Raw genomic sequence first — 19,163 nt, 5'->3', positions numbered from 1 at the left:
CAGAATCATGTCCCAAAAACAAGTCTGTTATTGTTGTAGACTCATTTGAAAGTGTAAACTTTCTCACATTACTGTGCTACCAGGTTCAAAAAGTATAAGAGGAAGTCCAGCACCCTGGTAATATTGATGTCTAGAATACCAGGGTGATTAAATTGTTGTTCTTTTTAATAATGATTCTATACTCAAAGATAACATCCCCAATGCTGAATATGTGGAGTCAGTATGATGGTCCAATCCTGTGATGTCTGATTCACAGTGTTTGAACAACATAGACATTTTGTCATCAGAAACCCTATACTACAGTATGTTATTACTACAAGGCTCCTGGGATTTGTTCAAACTGAAACTAACACTTGACCTTCAGAACTGTTATTGCACTTTGGAACTGATAAGTGTCTGTTGGTGTTGGACTCTCCTACGGTACAGTGGTGAAGTCTATGGATGTGACTTTCTGACCCTGTAGTAACAGTTAGGCCCCGTACACACTCAGGTTGGACAACTGATTTACCACACGTTGGACACAAAGGTTGTGAATGATACTTTATAAAATTAAACAATGATTTAACTAGGCAAGTCAGTTAAGACTTTTTTATTTACAATGACGGCCTCCCCCAGCATCCCCTACCCCAGCATCCCCTACCCCAGAATCCCCTTCCCCGGCCTCCCCTACCCCAGCCTCCCCTACCCCAGCCTCCCCTACCCCAACATCCCCTAACCCGGACGTTGCATTGTGCGCTGCCCTATGTGACTCCCAATCACGGCCGGTTGTGATACAGTCCAGGGTCTGCAGTGACACCTGTAGCACTGAGATACAGTGCCTTAGACCACTGCGCCACTCGGGAGCCTTAAAATACAGTAGGCTAATACTGATATTCTTGTGCTATAACAGAGTTCATCTACACAAAATATTTCACACAACCATTGTACAATGTCTCCATAACACTGTTTGTGCAGAAACACTCTGTTGTATTAAACCAGTTTTACCAAGCGCATTGTGCATTATTAGTTCTACAACTTCAGTGTGTACAGGGCCTTAAAGGAAACATTCCTCATCAAATCAAACTTTATTTGTCACATGCGCCGAATACAAAACAGGTGTAGACTTACAGTGAAATGCTTATTAACAAGCCCTTAACCAACAATGCAGTTCAAGAAAGAATTAAGAAAACGTTTATCAAATAAACTAAAGTAAAACATGATAAAAAAAGTAACACAATAAAACAACAAAAATGAGACTATCTACAGGGGGTACCGGTTAGTTGAGGTCATTTGTACATGTAGGTAGGGGTAAAGTGACTGTGCATAGATAATAAACAGGAAGTAGCAGCAGTGTAAAAACAAAGCTGTGCTTCGGTAGCCTGAAGTGAAAGTGAAAGTGGATGAGTTACTGAGTTATTACATGTAAGACCAGGAGCATTATTCTCTGGTAACTCTAATAGCCCTGAGTCTGTGTAGGAAATAGAGGCGTTGTTGGACACTGGAGCAGACACTCTACTTGGAATTTCCAGCGACGCACATTGTTCATACGGACATCCAGGTACTTGTAGGAACTAACGTCTGCTTGGTTGAAGGATGCTATGAGGATGACAACACATCAAACCAGAATATACTTCCCAGTAATGTGGCATGTAGCTCTAACTGCTTCTAGAGAAGTTATTTTCTCATGAAATAAAACAGAAGTGAAGAGCAGGAATGTAAGAGTGGAACAGGACAGTTTCCCAGTAAAAGAGACTCCTCCTACTAGTATGTAATGAACTCTTAGCTAATGCATTTCAGACATATTCCTATCTCATTCATAACGTATCTCTAAGTCATAAGGACCCAGAGGAAGAAGCAGTGGGAACCAGGTATTGAAGCAGTGTTGCGATCAGAATAAAATACAGCATGCTTTCGATTGTTTTGAATGACCAACCATTTTGACTGAAATTATTTCCTGTCTGTATTCCTGTCTTGTCAAAAGCAATGCTACTCTGTTCTGATCCACTCTTTTCCCAGGGAAATTGAACCTTGTGTTTTGCATTGTTGAGTGTCTTGCCAACTGTGGAATGTATTTAGAATGCTCTTCTGAAGCTGTTGTATTGAGTGTTCATGTGTTCATCCTAGTTTTGTTTCTTAGACATCTTTGTCATTTGTGTCTTTGTCATCTGCTGCAGCCAGAAACACGATCCACCACCATCATGATTTCCAAGGCCGTGAAATCCATGTTGAAGGAAGTAGATTCTAACGGTAGCCTGATTCCTGTGTCCAGTCTGAACGACAGCTCTGGTAAACTGAATCTCCTCTCACTCATTGTGAAGACCAGGCCCAGATGTGGATGCTTCTGGCAGGAACCCAAATACCAGTCCAGAGGCTTTTCCCTGAGTGATGTGCTGAAACCCGGAGAACCTGAAGACAAACCTTTAAACCCAGGTAAACACCAGAACATTGGACTAGCGTTGGACTATTAACTGAAAGGTTGCAAGATCGAATCCCCGAGCTGACAAGTTAAAAATCTGTCGTTCTGCCGGCCGAACAAGGCAGTTAACCCACTGTTCCTAGGCCTTCATTGAAAATAAGAATTTGTTCTTAACTGACTTGCCTAGTTAAATAAAGGTCAAATAAAAAAAATAAAAAACAGCCCCTCTGGCAGGGTTGCCAGGTCAAAAAAAAAAATCCCAAGCGTTGACTACGCAAAACCCACCCAAAAGGCCTGAAAACTAGTCCAACCTTTATTTCCTACAGCAATAAACCTTTTTTCCATTAACGTTATCGAACCAATTAGAAGGAATATTTACGAAACTTGTAATGACGTTAGAAGCAAAATTCGGTTTTCATCCAAATAATATTTATTGCAAACTATAACATGATAAAATATAGGAATTTGAATATGTCGCAAGAGAAAATATAATTTGCCCTTATTAAACTCACCAGATAATTTTCCATCAATGGATGTCGATATTAAACCTGCCTGGATACAGCCTTTGGCTGTGGGATACTGGCCATTTTTTACATGTGTTTTACCTTTATTTAACTAGACAAGTCAGTTAAGAACAAATTCTTATTTTCAATGACGGCCTAGGAACAGTGGGTTAACTGTCTGTTCAGGGGCAGAATGACAGATTTGTACCTTGTCGGTTCGGGGATTTGAACTTGCAACCTTCCAGTTACTAGTCCAACGCTTTAACCAATAGGCTACCCTGCCGCCCCTATATAAACTAGTTACCAGTTTAAACTGGTTATTATAAACTGGTTACCAACGTAATTAGAAGAGTAAAAATAAATGTTTTGTCATACCCATGGTACGCGGTCTGATATAGCATGGCTGTCAGCCAATCAGCATTCAGGGCTTGAACCCGGTTTATAATTGTAAATAAATCCATTTAGTGCATGTACATAATTATAGGTCTTTTAAACCCAGGTAAACACCAGAGTAGCCCCTCAGGCAGGGTGCTTGTGTTAACCAATAGCCTGCTGGAATAGGCTACTGGGGATGAGGTCATCATTTCAATCACTGAATTAAATATGAATAATATGTAAATGAACTGACTATGCTTGTCAACAACAGCCAGAGTTTGTTTACCTGTAGCCTAATCTAACTGACTGTTACCGTCAATCTAATGCATTCTAACAATTGATGACAATTGCGATAGAGCTTTGATAACTTACAATTTAATAAACTAAACATGGCCATTAGTAACTGCATAATAACACAAGGTTTCAACAACATTAAACTGAAGTTACAGGCTATTTATTAAATCCGTGTTCCAGCTCCAAGTAGGCTACACAAGTAGCACAAATTGATTTGCATCGACTCCAGCAACTCCATTTCAACATATTTATTTTGTCAAATGATATTCTACAGTAGCCAGCAATGGCATATCAATTAATAGGCTAATAGGTCGACGGATGCAAACGTGTCATTCTTCACATTTGTCTGTTTCATTGAGGACTTTTCCCAATCACAGAATCAGCGAGGGAGTTCCAGAACTTCCATTTAGGATTTCCACTAGCACATCCCCGGAAACCGTAGAACTGAGCATGTGTAAAACCCAGTCCACATTAGAAGGGAGTTTAAACCACCTCCACGTGAATTATTCTAATGCGCCCAAAGTGGTTATCCTGTGTTTTGTCACTGTTATTTCTTGATGCGCATCAGTTGTAGCGTGTTAACATGTTTTATTGTAAAATGGTTGGAAAAAATAGGTGACTCCATAATGGCATTCTAAATAGCCTACCTACAACTGGTAAAAAGTTGTCATAAAGTGTGTGTGTGCTGCTTTGTCTCCTCTCACTCATGTGACTCAGCCAATAATGGACTAAGCTGCCTGCAGCAGTTATCTCTCAACCACCCTAATCGAGTGTCTCAACATACACACCCTTCCAGCACTCCCCTAACTCACTCACTCAGCAACAGCCTGCCTCACTGCCTGAGTCAGTTGCAGCAGGTCACAGTGAAATATATGTATATATGTATATAATGTGTATATATATAATATATATATATAATGTATATAATGTATGTGTATATATATATATATATATATATATATATATATATATATATATATATAGTTGTGGCTAAAAGTTTTGAGAATGACACAAATATACATTTTCACAAAGTTTGCTTTGTTTGTATGATGGCAATATGCATATACAGAATGTTACGAAGAGTGATCAGATGAATTGCAATTAATTGCAAAGTCCCTCTTTGCTATGCAAATGAACTGAATCCCAAGAAAACATTTCCACTGCATTTCAGTCCTGCCACAAAAGGACCAGCTAACATAATGTCAGTGATTCTCTCGTTAACATAGGTGTGAGAGGACAAGGCTGGAGATCACTCTGTCATGCTGATTGAGTTCGAATAACAGACTAGAAGCTTCAAAAGGAGGGTGGTGCTTGGAATCATTGTTCTTCCTCTGTCAATCATGGTTACCTGCAAGGAAACATGTGCCGTCAGCAAAGAAGCCACTTCTCTCCAGGAAAAACATAAAGGACAGACTGATATTCTGCAAAAGGTACAGGGATTGGACTGCTGAGGACTGGGGTAAAGTCATTTCTCTGATGAATCCTCTTTCCGATTGTTTGGGGCATCCGGAAAAACCCTACAAAAACAAAACAAAACACACCACATAAATAACCCATGTCACATCCTGGCCTGACCAAAATAATAAAGAAAACACAAAATATTAGTTGTCACGGCGTGACAATATCTGACATTTAATCCTAATAAAAATTCCCCTACTTTGGTGATTTAGGATCACTAATTTATTTTAAGTGAAATGTCAGAATAATAGTAGAGAGAATGATTTATTTCAGCTTTTATTTCTTTCATCACATTCCCAGTGGGTCAGAAGTTTACATATACACTCAATTCGTATTTGGTAACATGGTCTTTAAATTGTTTAACTTGGGTCAAACGTTTCGGGGTAGCCTTCCACAAGCCTCCAAACAATAAATTGGGTGAATTTTGGCCCATTCCTCCTGACAGAGCTGGTGTAACTGAGTCAGGTTTGTAGGCCTCCTTGCTCGCACACACAAATGTTCTATAGGATTGAGGTCAGGGCTTTGTGATGGCCATTCCAATACCTTGACTTTATTGTCCTTAAGTCATTTTGCCACAACTTTGGAAGTATGCTTGGGGTCATTGTCCATTTGGAAGACCCATTTGCGACCAAGCTTTAACTTCCTGACTGATGTCTTGAGATGTTGCTTCAACATATCCACATAATTTTATTTCCTTCCACATAATGTTATGTCCAATTCCAGTACTTCCTCAAATATCATTATTATTGATAACCCACATCATCAAAATAATTCACACTTGTCTTCCTATTTCCACATAATCTGCCATGGTTTACCACCCCAACTGGGCACACAACTAACCTTCCATTCACACACACTTTTATGGCCAATACAACTCACCCCGTTATAGCTATGCAGGGAACCAACCCCGCCGGGATTTACCCCCTAGAACTCACCCTTCGTAGGTTCCAGCCTGTGCGGGCTTACCTTAAGGGACTTACCCTATATTTATAGTAATCACAGGTATTAACCCACTGGGATTTACTATTGACTTTATAGTAATAGCAGGAACCAACCCACTAGGGAGTTACCCCCTAGGACCTGTATGAGTTTACATTCCGGGCCTTACCATTTACTATAAAGCTACGACCGGTTGTTACACAATGGGCTTATATAATTAAACTCAGGCTCTCCAGGTCGGTATCCCATAATTAGTTCAGCGAACGATTCTCATTTCCCCAAGATGTCAAAATGAGTGGAAACAGATATAGGAACTAGCCTACCTTGTTTGTTGCCAGCTCTGCTTCACTGATGTGGACTCTTTGGTTTGATGACAAATCATGGTGAACTCTGCTCGCAGCGCCATCTGTTAGGTTCTAATTTTTCAGAGTAAATAACCAACGGACACTAGATAAGCTTTAATCAAGTTTAATTCTGCCCAAAGGTTCTGTACAGTTGTAATTCAGACAGAAAAACATTTCTCACCATCACAGTTATATTCATCCCACTTAAGACACTCCTTCTCTCCAATCCTTACATCTTATGGTTCTACAGGAAACGGGTAACAGGATACCAAACCTTTATTACTCCCTTAAGGTGACCTGTCCTCACCTCCTGACCTCAACCCCTCCTTCACCTAATCCACAGATGTCCATCTGTCTTTCCTGTATCAACACGGTGCTCTCGTTCCGTCCCCCAACACATTCCAACGACATCTGGCTTGCTCTAGAAAACCATTAACTTCTGACATCAAACCCAGTCGTCTCTTTCACTCCTCATATTCTATGCTTCTTCTCTAACATTTATTTAATATCTCAATATCTCACACCACTCACACCGTAACATGTAACATATATAATTGCAGGGTACAGTGAAAATCAGGTTGTTGTTATAAGGAAGCATGTGTTAGGAAGTCCTCTGCTGGTGACTTCACCATCTCACACCACTCTCAAGCAGCTCGCCCCACTACGTCTCTCCCACACCCGAATCCAGGAGTCAAGGGGTGATGATCTCCAGCTCTCTCTGGAACTTTCCTTAACCTGTAATGATTGGTTGATAAGATCACAGCTTGAGACTTTGATACTGTGTATAGTCTCTTTGTAACAATATGCCATGACAATTTGATGGCCTAATATTGTAATAAAGTTTCTGTTTATTAGTGTTTAAGACCTACATTTAATGACAGGTATTTTTATAAACAGTCGGTTTTCTAGATGAACACAAAGTTAAAATGTCATAGGCCTATGCATGGCCATTATCTCTCGTCATAATACATACAGTACCTTCTGAAAGAGGTCATGCCACCTTTTCTTCCTCGGAGCTGGCATGTTGCCGCATCGACAGGCCAAACCCCTGAGGTGGCAAATGTCTGCAAGCAGGACATCCACTCCCTTATGGGGCTGTAACTAACAGGATGAATGTATCACACTACCACAAGAACAATTAGCAATACAATGGAAACCTAATGTAAACTAGGCTAATTGTCACGCCCTGACCTTAGAGAGACGTTTTATTTCTCTATTTGGTCAGGTCAGGGTGTTATTTTGGGTGTGCGTTCTATGTTGTCTATTTCTTTGTTTTGGCCGAGTATGGTTCCCAATCAGAGGCAGCTGTCTATCGTTGTCTCTGATTGGGAATCATACTTAGGCAGCCTTTTTCCCACCTGTGTTTTGTGGGTATTTATTTTCTGTTTAGTCTCTGTTACCTGACAGAACTGTTCGCTTTTGTTTTGTTACTTCGTTCGAGTGTTTTTTGATAATAAAATAAATCATGAACACTTTTCACTCTGAGCTTTGGTCCACTCCTTCCGACGACAGGCTCTCGTTCCGTCCCCCAACACATTCCAACGCCATCTGGCTTTCTCTAGAAAACCATTAACTTCTGACATCAAACCCAGTCGTCTCTTTCACACCTCATATTCTATGACATTTAGCCTACAAGAGTACATGGTGTTAATGGGACATTAGTCGGTATTCAAGCAAGTATGCTAATGAAGCATCATGGCAAATTAGTTAACTTTGGCTATATCATGCTGATATTAATCATGCTGATATATCACCTGACTGATTTGAATTCCCAAACAAATGGGCTAGTCAGCTGCACAACTAAATGCATTCAAGTGAAATGTGTCTGAATGAGAGAGGTGTGGGGGGCTGCCTTAATCAACATCATTGGGACATGGGGAGCAGTTGTTGGGGATTAATTGCCATGCTCAAGACCAGAACGACAGATTTTTCCCCTTGTCGGCTCTGGGATTTGAACCAGCAACCTTTCTGATACAGACCCAACACTTTTAACCACTATGCCCCTCATAGATATACAGTGGGGCAAAAAAGCATTTAGTCAGCCACCAATTGTGCAAGTTCTCCCACTTAAAAAGATGAGAGAGGCCTGTAATTTTCATCATAGGTACACTTCAACTATGACAGACAAAATTAGAAAAAAAAAATCCAGAAAATCACATTGTAGGATTTTTTATGAATTTATTTGCAAATTATGGTGGAAAATAAGTATTTGGTCACCTACAAACAAGCAAGATTTCTGGCTCTCACAGACCTGTAATTTCTTCTTTAAGAGGCTCCTCTGTCCTCCACTCGTTACCTGTATTAATGGCACCTGTTTGAACTTGTTATCAGTATAAAAAAGACACCTGTCCACAACCTCAAACAGTCACACTCCAAACTCCACTATGGCCAAGACCAAAGAGCTGTCAAAGGACACCAGAAACAAAATTGTAGACCTGCACCAGGCTGGGAAGACTGAATCTGCAATAGGTAAGCAGCTTGGTTTGAAGAAATCAACTGTGGGAGCAATTATTAGGAAATGGAAGACATACAAGACCACTGATAATCTCCCTCGATCTGAGGCTCCACGCAAGATCTCACCCAGTGGGATCAAAATGATCACAAGAACGGTGAACAAAAATCCCAGAACCACACGGGGGGGACCTAGTGAATGACCTGCAGAGAGCTGGGACCAAAGTAACAAAGCCTACCATCAGTAACACACTACGCCGCCAGGGACTCAAATCCTGCAGTGCCAGATGTGTCCCCCTGCTTAAGCCAGTACATGTCCAGGCCCGTCTGAAGTTTGCTAGAGAGCATTTGGATGATCCAGAAGAAGATTGGGAGAATGTCATATGGTCAGATGAAACCAAAATATTACTTTTTGGTAAAAACTCAACTCGTCGTGTTTGGAGGAAAAAGAATGCTGAGTTGCATTCAAAGAACACCATACCTACTGTGAAGCATGGGGGTGGAAACATCATGCTTTGGGGCTGTTTTTCTGCAAAGGGACCAGGACGACTGATCCGTGTAAAGGAAAGAATGAATGGGGCCATGTATCATGAGATTTTGAGTGAAAACCTCCTTCCATCAGCAAGGGCATTGAAGATGAAACGTGGCTGGGTCTTTCAGCATGACAATGATCCCAAACACACTGCACGGGAAATGAAGGAGTGGCTTCGTAAGAAGCATTTCAAGGTCCTGGAGTGGCCTAGCCAGTCTCCAGATCTCAACCCCATAGAACATCTTTGGAGGGAGCTGAAAGTCCATGTTGCCCAGCAACAGCCCCAAAACATCACTGCTCTAGAGGAAATCTGCATGGAGGAATGGGCCAAAATACCAGCGACAGTGTGTGAAAACCTTGTGAAGGCTTACAGAAAACGTTTGACCTCTGTCATTGCCAACAAAGGGTATATAACAAAGTATTGAGATAAACTTTTGTTATTGACCAAATACTTATTTTCCACCATAATTTGCAAATAAATTCATAAAAAATCCTACAATGTGATTTTCTGGATTTTTTTCTCATTTTGTCTGTCATAGTTGAAGTGTACCTATGAAGAAAATTACAGGCCTCTCTCATCTTTTTAAGTGGGAGAACTTGCACAATTGGTGGCTGACTAAATACTTTTTTGCCCCACTGTATAAGTAATGTAAGCTATGGCTATATACATGATTGGCTTTAGAAACATAGACATGGAGATGGTGGGTGATTGGACATGGTTGACAGACTAACGTGAGTAAAACAGCGCCACAGCGCCGTGCTCTTCCAACTGAGCTACGCAGGACCAAGTCAATGTTTTTACACTTGGAACCGACAGGTTGCTCAACCTTATTCATGGTTTCTGTGTGTGTGAAGGTGGTGGAATTATGAGGGAATTAAATCAAGGTCAGAATACGTGTAGAGAGAAAAGTGCATAGAAGTGAAATAAATGAAATGTTTGTGCGCATAACTCGGGTCTGAATTCCCCCTTTATGAAAAAATGATGAAAATGATCATGTTGAATTCTAATGTTGAATGTTCCCTCAGATGTGAAGGAGTCTGACTTCGTGGACCACAGTGGGACATTTGCTGACAAGAAAGAAATAAACTCAGAAGGAAATGTGGAGGGATTGGCGGCTGATTTAAAACTTAACTTGGGCTTAAAATGCTTCAACGAACAAGAGTCGTCCTTTGGCAGACTGAAGAAGGAGGAGGTGGAAGTGAAGGAGGTGGTTAACTACTCGAAAGACAAGTGAGTTGCCCTATACTGTACATACACTGAGTGTACAAAACATTAAGAAAACCTGCTCTTTCCATGACAGACTGACCAGGTGAATCTGGGTTGCAATTAGTAACAAATCGTATTTCATAACATATCATATGAAATGAATGATGGACATCCACAAATGAATACATACGAAACGTAACATATTACACTAAATGGAGAGAGACAGATTTACGTTCACTTCAATCCCTGAGTCCAGGTTGGTATGTTAACTACAATCATACGGTTCACCTGCCCAAGGAGTCCAGGTTGGTATGTTAACTACAATCATACGGTTCACCTGCCCAAGGAGTCCAGGTTGGTATGTTAACTACAATCACACGGTTTACCTGCCCTAGGAGTCCAGGTTGGTATGTTAACTACAATCATACGGTTCACCTGCCCAAGGAGTCCAGGTTGGTATGTTAACTACAATCACACGGTTCACCTGCCCAAGGAGTCCAGGTTGGTATGTTAACTACAATCATACGGTTCACCTGCCCAAGGAGTCCAGGTTGGTATGTTAACTACAATCATACGGTTCACCTGCCCAAGGAGTCCAGGTTGGTATGTTAACTACAATCATACGGTTCACCTGCCCAAGGAGTCCAGGTTGGTATGTTAACTACAATCATACGGTTCACCTGCCCAAGGAGTCCAGGTTGGTATGTTAACTACAATCATACGGTTCACCTGCCCAAGGAGTCCAGGTTGGTATGTTAACTACAATCATACGGTTCACCTGCCCAAGGAGTCCAGGTTGGTATGTTAACTACAATCATACGGTTCACCTGCCCAAGGAGTCCAGGTTGGTATGTTAACTACAATCATACGGTTCACCTGCCCAAGGAGTCCAGGTTGGTATGTTAACTACAATCACACGGTTCACCTGCCCAAGGAGTCCAGGTTGGTATGTTAACTACAATCACACGGTTTACCTGCCCTAGGAGTCCAGGTTGGTATGTTAACTACAATCATACGGTTCACCTGCCCAAGGAGTCCAGGTTGGTATGTTAACTACGATCATACGGTTCACCTGCCCAAGGAGTCCAGGTTGGTATGTTAACTACAATCATACGGTTCACCTGCCCAAGGAGTCCAGGTTGGTATGTTAACTACAATCATACGGTTCACCTGCCCAAGGAGCCCAGGTTGGTATGTTAACTACAATCACACAGTTCACCTGCCCAAGGAGTCCAGGTTGGTATGTTAACTACAATCATACGGTTCACCTGCCCAAGGAGTCCAGGTTGGTATGTTAACTACAATCACACGGTTCACCTGCCCAAGGAGTCCAGGTTGGTATGTTAACTACAATCATACGGTTCACCTGCCCAAGGAGTCCAGGTTGGTACGTTAACTACAATCATACGGTTCACCTGCCCAAGGAGTCCAGGTTGGTACGTTAACTACAATCATACGGTTCACCTGCCCAAGGAGTCCAGGTTGGTACGTTAACTACAATCATACGGTTCACCTGCCCAAGGAGTCCAGGTTGGTACGTTAACTACAATCATACGGTTCACCTGCCCAAGGAGTCCAGGTTGGTATGTTAACTACAATCATACGGTTCACCTGCCCAAGGAGTCCAGGTTGGTATGTTAACTACAATCATACGGTTCACCTGCCCAAGGAGTCCATATTTAGACCCAAGTCCAGCGGGCAAGATGGGTTGCAATGCGGTCATGCTGGCATCTAATCTGACATCATGGTCAGGTTGTATACTGGTTGTAAAAAGGGCGTTTTCTGGTTGAAGTTCTGTCAGCTGACAAAGAAGTGGAACTGTACTGATTTAGAAACTTCCTCACACTTAGAATACAGCTTAGAATCCTCACTGCTATCACAATCAGCATAACACTGAAGAATCCCAGGGTCTAGATTCAATCTGGACCATGGAAGGTCATTTACACTTGAGACGACATGAACAGTATGCAGCGTTTATGTCCAAATCTAAAGGTCATTAACCTTTTAAAAAATAGTTTACTAAAGAGATATGATTAAGTATTTTGCTCACAATGTAATTTCCCTTAATTTAAATTGAGGAACAGCAAATACACTTTTTATTTAGACACACACCAAATGATCAATAAAATACTCAAATGTCTGACATACTGTACTTAAAGGTTGTGATTAGCTAGTATAACAGTTTGCCACTTGAGAGAATGCTTAATGTCCTTTTATATAATATTTTAATGAGTGATTTATAAGGTGGCATCACTAATGACATAAAGCTTAAGGACACATATTATATTTGTTTAAAAAAATTATTTTAATAGCCTTCTTTGTTTTTATTGATCTATACAATATATGAAATACTTTTACTTCTATCATTCAAAATAATAGATAGATGTCTCTAAATCCCCGAAACATGTCCCTACAACTCTACACATCACTACTGGGACAAACCAATTTGCTTTCCTTAAGTTCTTTAAACAATAAAAACATCAAAATAATGTTTTGCATTATATAGGACTTGTTTTCACATTGATAAACAGTTCAATATCAACTAAAACTATTTGTCATTTTAGGGCTGTACTCAATCCGGATCACAGAAATTCAATTCAATATCAACTAAAACTATCTGTACTCAATCCGGATCACGGAAATTCAATTCAATATCAACTAAAACTATCTGTACTCAATCCAGATCACGGAAATTCAATTCAATATCAACTAAAACTATCTGTACTCAATCCGGATCACGGAAATTCAATTCAATATCAACTAAAACTATTTGTCATTTTAGGGCTGTACTCAATCCAGATCACGGAAATTCAATTCAATATCAACTAAAACTATCTGTACTCAATCCAGATCACGGAAATTCAATTCAATATCAACTAAAACTATTTGTCATTTTAGGGCTGTACTCAATCCAGATCACGGAAATTCAATTCAATATCAACTAAAACTATCTGTACTCAATCCGGATCACGGAAATTCAATTCAATATCAACTAAAACTATCTGTACTCAATCTGGATCACGGAAATTCAATTCAATATCAACTAAAACTATCTGTACTCAATCTGGATCACGGAAATTCAGCTTTGCAGTGTGATTGAAATGCATGATTATTTCCCTGGTAAACGCTGCATATGTCGGCTCAAACGGAAACGACTTTTACATTTATTTTGCGTAATCCGTAACGCTTCAGTGTTACAGATTGAAGAGAGCCTTGAAAGGGTTTTTCATGGTTGCAAAGGCGAGGGATGTAAAATACAGTGCAGTTCAAGAATAACCCTCTAGTAAGAAGCATAACTAGTACCTTTAAATAATATTTCCTTGCCCACTCTATATTTTGTATAACATCATTTATTTGGGTCCCTCCTGCAGACGTCTGGACATGACCCACCCTGTGATCAAGCAGACCCGGGAGAAGCCCAGGGCAATATTAGGGGTGTTGACGGAGAGGATTATGACATCACAACCTTGCCCGGTCACAAACAAAGTCCAGAAGCGTGGCAATGCAGGAGCCAACATGAGCGCCTGCGTGGCCCTGAACGTGAAGGTAGTAGGAAGGATTACTAGGCGTTCTACTGAAGTCAATTATGTTTTTATCATATTTTCATGAGTGGAAAACGGGCACCAAACGTCTCTGACTGATTTGACATTTCCTCCACAGGCCTCTATGAAGCAGAGCGGCAGTACTCAGACAGAGAGTGATGTGTCGCTGAAGATTCCTGAATATACTGTCGTGGCCTTCAGTCTGATTGAACTCAAGGTCAAACGCAATGGAAAGTTTGGTGAGGAAGTGTATGGTTTATCAATGTCCCAGGTATAGCTGCATGGTAAAGTACACAGCCAGCGTCTATGTTCCTCAATGTATTTAGTATATCCACTGTATTTAGTATAACCACTGTATTTAGTATATCCACTGTATTTAGTATAGCCACTGTATTTAGTATAGCCACTGTATTTAGTATAGCCACTGTATTTAGTATAGCCACTGTATTTAGTATAGCCACTGTATTTAGTATAGCCACTGTATTTAGTATATCCCACTGTATTTAGTATAGCCACTGTATTAAGTATAGCCACTGTATTTAGTATATCCACTGTATTTAGTATATCCACTGTATTTAGTATAGCCACTGTATTTAGTATAGCCACTGTATTTAGTATATCCACTGTATTTAGTATAGCCACTGTATTTAGTATAGCCACTGTATTTAGTATATCCCACTGTATTTAGTATAGCCACTGTATTAAGTATAGCCACTGTATTTAGTATATCCACTGTATTTAGTATATCCACTGTATTTAGTATAGCCACTGTATTTAGTATATCCACTGTATTTAGTATAGCCACTGTATTTAGTACATCCACTGTATTTAGTATAGCCACTGTATTTAGTATAGCCACTGTATTTAGTATAGCCACTGTATTTAGTATATCCACTGTATTTAGTATAGCCACTGTATTTAGTATAGCCACTGTATTTAGTATAGCCACTGTGTTTAGTATGGCCACTGTATTTTATATATCCACTGTGTTTAGTATAGCCACTGTATTTAGTATAGCCACTGTATTTAGTATAGCCACTGTATTTAGTATAGCCACTGTATTGAGTATGGCCACTGTATTTAGTATAGCCACTGTATTTAGTATAGCCACTGTATTTAGTATAGCCACTGTATTTAGTATATCCACTGTATTTAGTATAGCCACTGTATTTAGTATAGCCACTGTATTTAGTATAGCCACTGTGTTTAGTATGGCCACTGTATTTAATATATCCACTGTGTTTAGTATAGCCACTGTATTTAGTATAGCCACTGTATTTAGTATAGCCACTGTATTGAGTATGGCCACTGTATTTAGTATATCCACTGTATTTAGTATAGCCACTGTATTTAGTATAGCCACTGTATTTAGTACATCCACTGTATTTAGTATAGCCACTGTGTTTAGTATGGCCACTGTATTTAATATATCCACTGTGTTTAGTATAGCCACTGTATTTAGTATAGCCACTGTATTTAGTATAGCCACTGTATTTAGTATAGCCACTGTATTTAGTATATCCACTGTATTTAGTATAGCCACTGTATTTAGTATAGCCACTGTATTTAGTATAGCCACTGTATTTAGTTTAGCCACTGTATTTAGTACAGCCACTGTATTTAGTACAGCCACTGTTTCTGCCTGTGTGCGACTGGTTATGACTGTTTTCTGCTCTTGTCCACAGAGCTGTGCCTCTTCTCCAACAATGGGGGCTTTGAAAAGGTTAGGTCAAATTACGAGATTGAAGAGGATGGATTTATGGACCTGGTAGGCGACTTTGATGCCAACAGTCCCCTAAATCTGAACAAAGGTAATAATGCCAGTGGAGGGTAATGTCTCCTGTTTAGTGGTCAACATGTAGTCTACTGAATGGAATGTCTGGTCAACATGTAATGTAGTCTACTGAATGGAACGTCTGGTCAACATGTAATGTAGTCTACTGAATGGAATGTCTGGTCAACATGTAATGTAGTCTACTGAATGGAAGGTTTGGTCAACATGTAGTCTACTGAATGGAACGTCTGGTCAACATGTAATGAAGTCTACTGAATGGAACGTCTGGTCAACATGTAGTCTACTTAATGGAACGTCTGGTCAACATGTAATGTAGTCTACTGAATGGAACGTCTGGTCAACATGTAGTGTACTGAATGGAACGTCTGGTCAACATGTAGTGTACTGAATGGAACGTCTGGTCAACATGTAGTGTACTGAATGGAACGTCTGGTCAACATGTAGTCTACTGAATGGAATGTCTGGTCAACGTGTAATATAGTCTACTGAATGGAACGTCTGGTCAACATGTAATGAAGTCTACTGAATGGAACGTCTGGTCAACATGTAGTGTACTGAATGGAACGTCTGGTCAACATGTAGTCTACTGAATGGAACATCTGGTCAACATGTAGTCTACTGAATGGAACATCTGGTCAACATGTAATGTAGTCTACTGAATGGAACGTCTGGTCAACATGTAATGTAGTCTACTGAATGGAATGTCTGGTCAACATGTAATGTAGTCTACTGAATGGAATGTCTGGTCAACATGTAATGTAGTCTACTGAATGGAATGTTCCATATTTAAGTTGTTCTTTTTGATTAGTAATTATGAAGTTACCACACTTTTGGTATATAAAAAACCCGTTGATCAATATTTTACAAAGTAACACGTTCTGTCTGTTGTTTGCGTATTGACAGAACTGGAGAAACTGAGTAGTCATTTCCAGCTGCTGTCAGTCCTGGCAGCAGACACACGTTCCTCTCTGCTCCAGCTCCTCAAGACAACCATGGAGGACAGAGAGGCAGTCAGTGTGCTGGAGAGTGTGGTGAGTGAGGCGTACAGAAACAGGGCCCAAACACACACACACACACACACACACACACACACACACACACACACACACACACACACACACACACACACACACACACACACACACACACACACACACACACACACACACACACACACACACACACACCTAATAGCAGGGATGAATATCTCACTCTCTCTCATCACAGCTGGATCAGATGTGTGATGGTGAGACTCCTGACCTGGGTGATCTGGAAGAGTCTGAGAGGGAAACAGTCCAGGCCATACTGGATCTAGTAGACCAATGTGTTGGGAAGGATGAGGACGAGATCAGATCCTCACTTCTCAGTGCTGTCCACCTCATTGTCAGTGCCATGGACGGTGAGATAGAGAGCAGTTTTCACAGGATTCTCCAGTTATTATTTGATCAGTTCCTGGGAAACTAGGTTCACTACTGTGGTTTTATGTGTGTATATTTATATCTTCAGGAATGACAGATGAAGGTCTCTCTGTGTTGGGATCCTGTTGCAGTCCTCCAGTCTTACTGGCCCTGCAGATCCTGGTGAGTTCACACCTGCTTGATTGAGCCTCTAGTCCTATATGGCCTTTTAGAAAAGAGTGCATGTAAGCTTATTCCTGTGCTGCTTGTCCTCCAGGTGCAGCATGTGGCAGCAGGGAGTGGGGAGACCCTCTCTCTGAGAGATGCAGGTCTGGCTGTTCTGACTGAGGAGGAGCTGTATCAGAGGACAGAGCGTCTCTTTGCCCTCTCCAATGTGGAACTTACCAGATTGAATGAGGACGCAGAATTCACAGTGACTTCAGTTATCTGTCCTGGACACCTTCCTCTTGTCATGAGTATCGCTGTGAATGGCCTGGCCTGTTTAGGATAGATTGAGCCGAATAGAAACATTCCTTGTGCTACAAAGTGGATATATGAACTGCACCGCCAGGGATGAGTTTCAGAAATGTCACATTTTATAACATATTGTTGATGATTGCAAAGCGACAGGAGTAAAGCATATCAAAAACAAGATAATGCACGTGTGAAGAAAAATGTATAAAACAATATGAATAAATCAATACATAAATTCCAACTACTGTACATTAATTAATGACCCATTCCTACGTTATACTTCCGTGATAATGGCTTTTCATCAAAACTGTAAGGAGTGCGTACTGGCGACAGAGAAGTCAAACGCAGGAGAGAAAGAATGGTGTTTCTAAACGGTGCAGTTTAATAACAAAAACCCACCGGAAAACAGAGCAATACAAAATAATGGGTACATAACCCGACGCACACCAGGACAAACGCGCACAAGCACTTACAATAAACAATCACCGACAAGGACATGAGGGGGAACAGAGGGTTAAATACACAACATGTAATCGATGGGATTGGAACCAGGTGTGATGGAAGACAAGACAAAACCAAAGGAACATGAAAAGAGGATCAGCGATGAGTAGAAGGTCGGTGACTTTGACGGCCGAACGCCGCCCAAACAAGGAGAGGGACCAACTTTGGCGGAAGTCGTGACAGTACCCCCCCTCCCCCCTGACGCGCAGCTCCAGCAGCACGTTGACACCAGCTTCGGGGACGACCCGGAGGGCGAGGCGCAGGGCGATCTGGACGAAGACGGTGGAACTCCTGCAGCATAGATGGGTCCAACACGTCCTCGACCGGAAACCAGCACCTCTACTCCGGGCCGTACCCCTCCCACTCCACGAGATACTGAAGGCCTGGCGCCTGGCGCCTCGAATCCAGTATGGAGCAAAGGGAGTACGCCGGGGCTCACCCGATGTCCAGAGGGGGCGAAGGAACCTCCCGCACCTCAGACTCCTGGAGCGGGCCAGCCACCACCGGCCTGAGGAGTGACACATGAAACGAGGGGTTAATACGGAGGAGGAAGCTGTAACCTATAACAACCTCGTTCACTCTCCTCAGGACTTTAAATGGCCCCACAAACCGCAGACCCAGCTTCCGGCAGGGCAGGAGGAGGGGCAGGTTTCGGGTTGAGAGACAGACCCGGTCCCCCGGTGCGAACACTGGGGTCTCACTGCGGTGGCTATCTGCATTCCTCTTTTGGCGCGTCATGGCCTGCTGAAGGTGGACACGGACGGCTTCCCATGTCTCCTCCGCGCGCCTGAACCAGTCGTCCACTGCAGGAACCTCGGTCTGACCTTGATGCCAAGGCACCAGAACCGGCTGGTACCCCAGCACGCACTGGAAGGGAGAGAGGTTAGTGGAGGAGTGGCGGAGCGAGTTCTGTGCCATCTCGGCCCAGGGCACGAACGCCGCCCACTCCCCCGACC

The 19,163-nt window shown here is 41.6% G+C and overlaps 1 protein-coding gene across 2 annotated transcripts; it reads left to right on the top strand.

The window, feature by feature from the left end:
* The first annotated feature begins 1,271 nt into the window (after positions 1 to 1,271).
* Positions 1,272 to 17,947, top strand: LOC110514302 (gasdermin-E). 2 transcript variants are annotated; one of them, XM_090187147.1, is made up of 10 exons: positions 1,272 to 1,537; positions 2,154 to 2,409; positions 10,318 to 10,522; positions 13,870 to 14,044; positions 14,159 to 14,279; positions 15,726 to 15,851; positions 16,739 to 16,866; positions 17,063 to 17,234; positions 17,342 to 17,415; positions 17,510 to 17,947. In XM_090187147.1, exons 2-10 carry the CDS (start codon positions 2,178 to 2,180, stop codon positions 17,741 to 17,743), a joined length of 1,467 nt encoding a protein of 488 aa, XP_090043273.1. In that variant the 5' UTR covers positions 1,272 to 1,537; positions 2,154 to 2,177; the 3' UTR covers positions 17,744 to 17,947. The 2 variants fall into 2 exon arrangements, with proteins under 2 accessions (XP_090043273.1, XP_090043276.1); XM_090187150.1 differs by having other exon boundaries at positions 1,326 to 1,847.
* The last annotated feature ends 1,216 nt before the right edge of the window (positions 17,948 to 19,163 follow it).

The sequence above is a fragment of the Oncorhynchus mykiss genome, chromosome 2, assembly GCF_057628025.1.
Source record: "Oncorhynchus mykiss isolate SJ-2025 chromosome 2, ASM5762802v1, whole genome shotgun sequence".
NCBI classification, from domain to species: domain Eukaryota; kingdom Metazoa; phylum Chordata; class Actinopteri; order Salmoniformes; family Salmonidae; genus Oncorhynchus; species Oncorhynchus mykiss.
Note: the sequence above shows the minus strand (reverse complement) of the source record. Positions and strands in the feature narration are given on the sequence as shown.

Coding starts and splice junctions, on each gene's coding strand:
- LOC110514302 (XM_090187147.1), top strand. CDS start 2,178: ATGATTTCCAAGGCCGTGAAATCCATGTTGAAGGAAGTAGATTCTAAC. Junction 15,852..16,738: donor TCCCCTAAATCTGAACAAAG/GTAATAATGCCA, acceptor GCGTATTGACAG/AACTGGAGAAACTGAGTAGT. Junction 17,235..17,341: donor CATTGTCAGTGCCATGGACG/GTGAGATAGAGA, acceptor TTATATCTTCAG/GAATGACAGATGAAGGTCTC.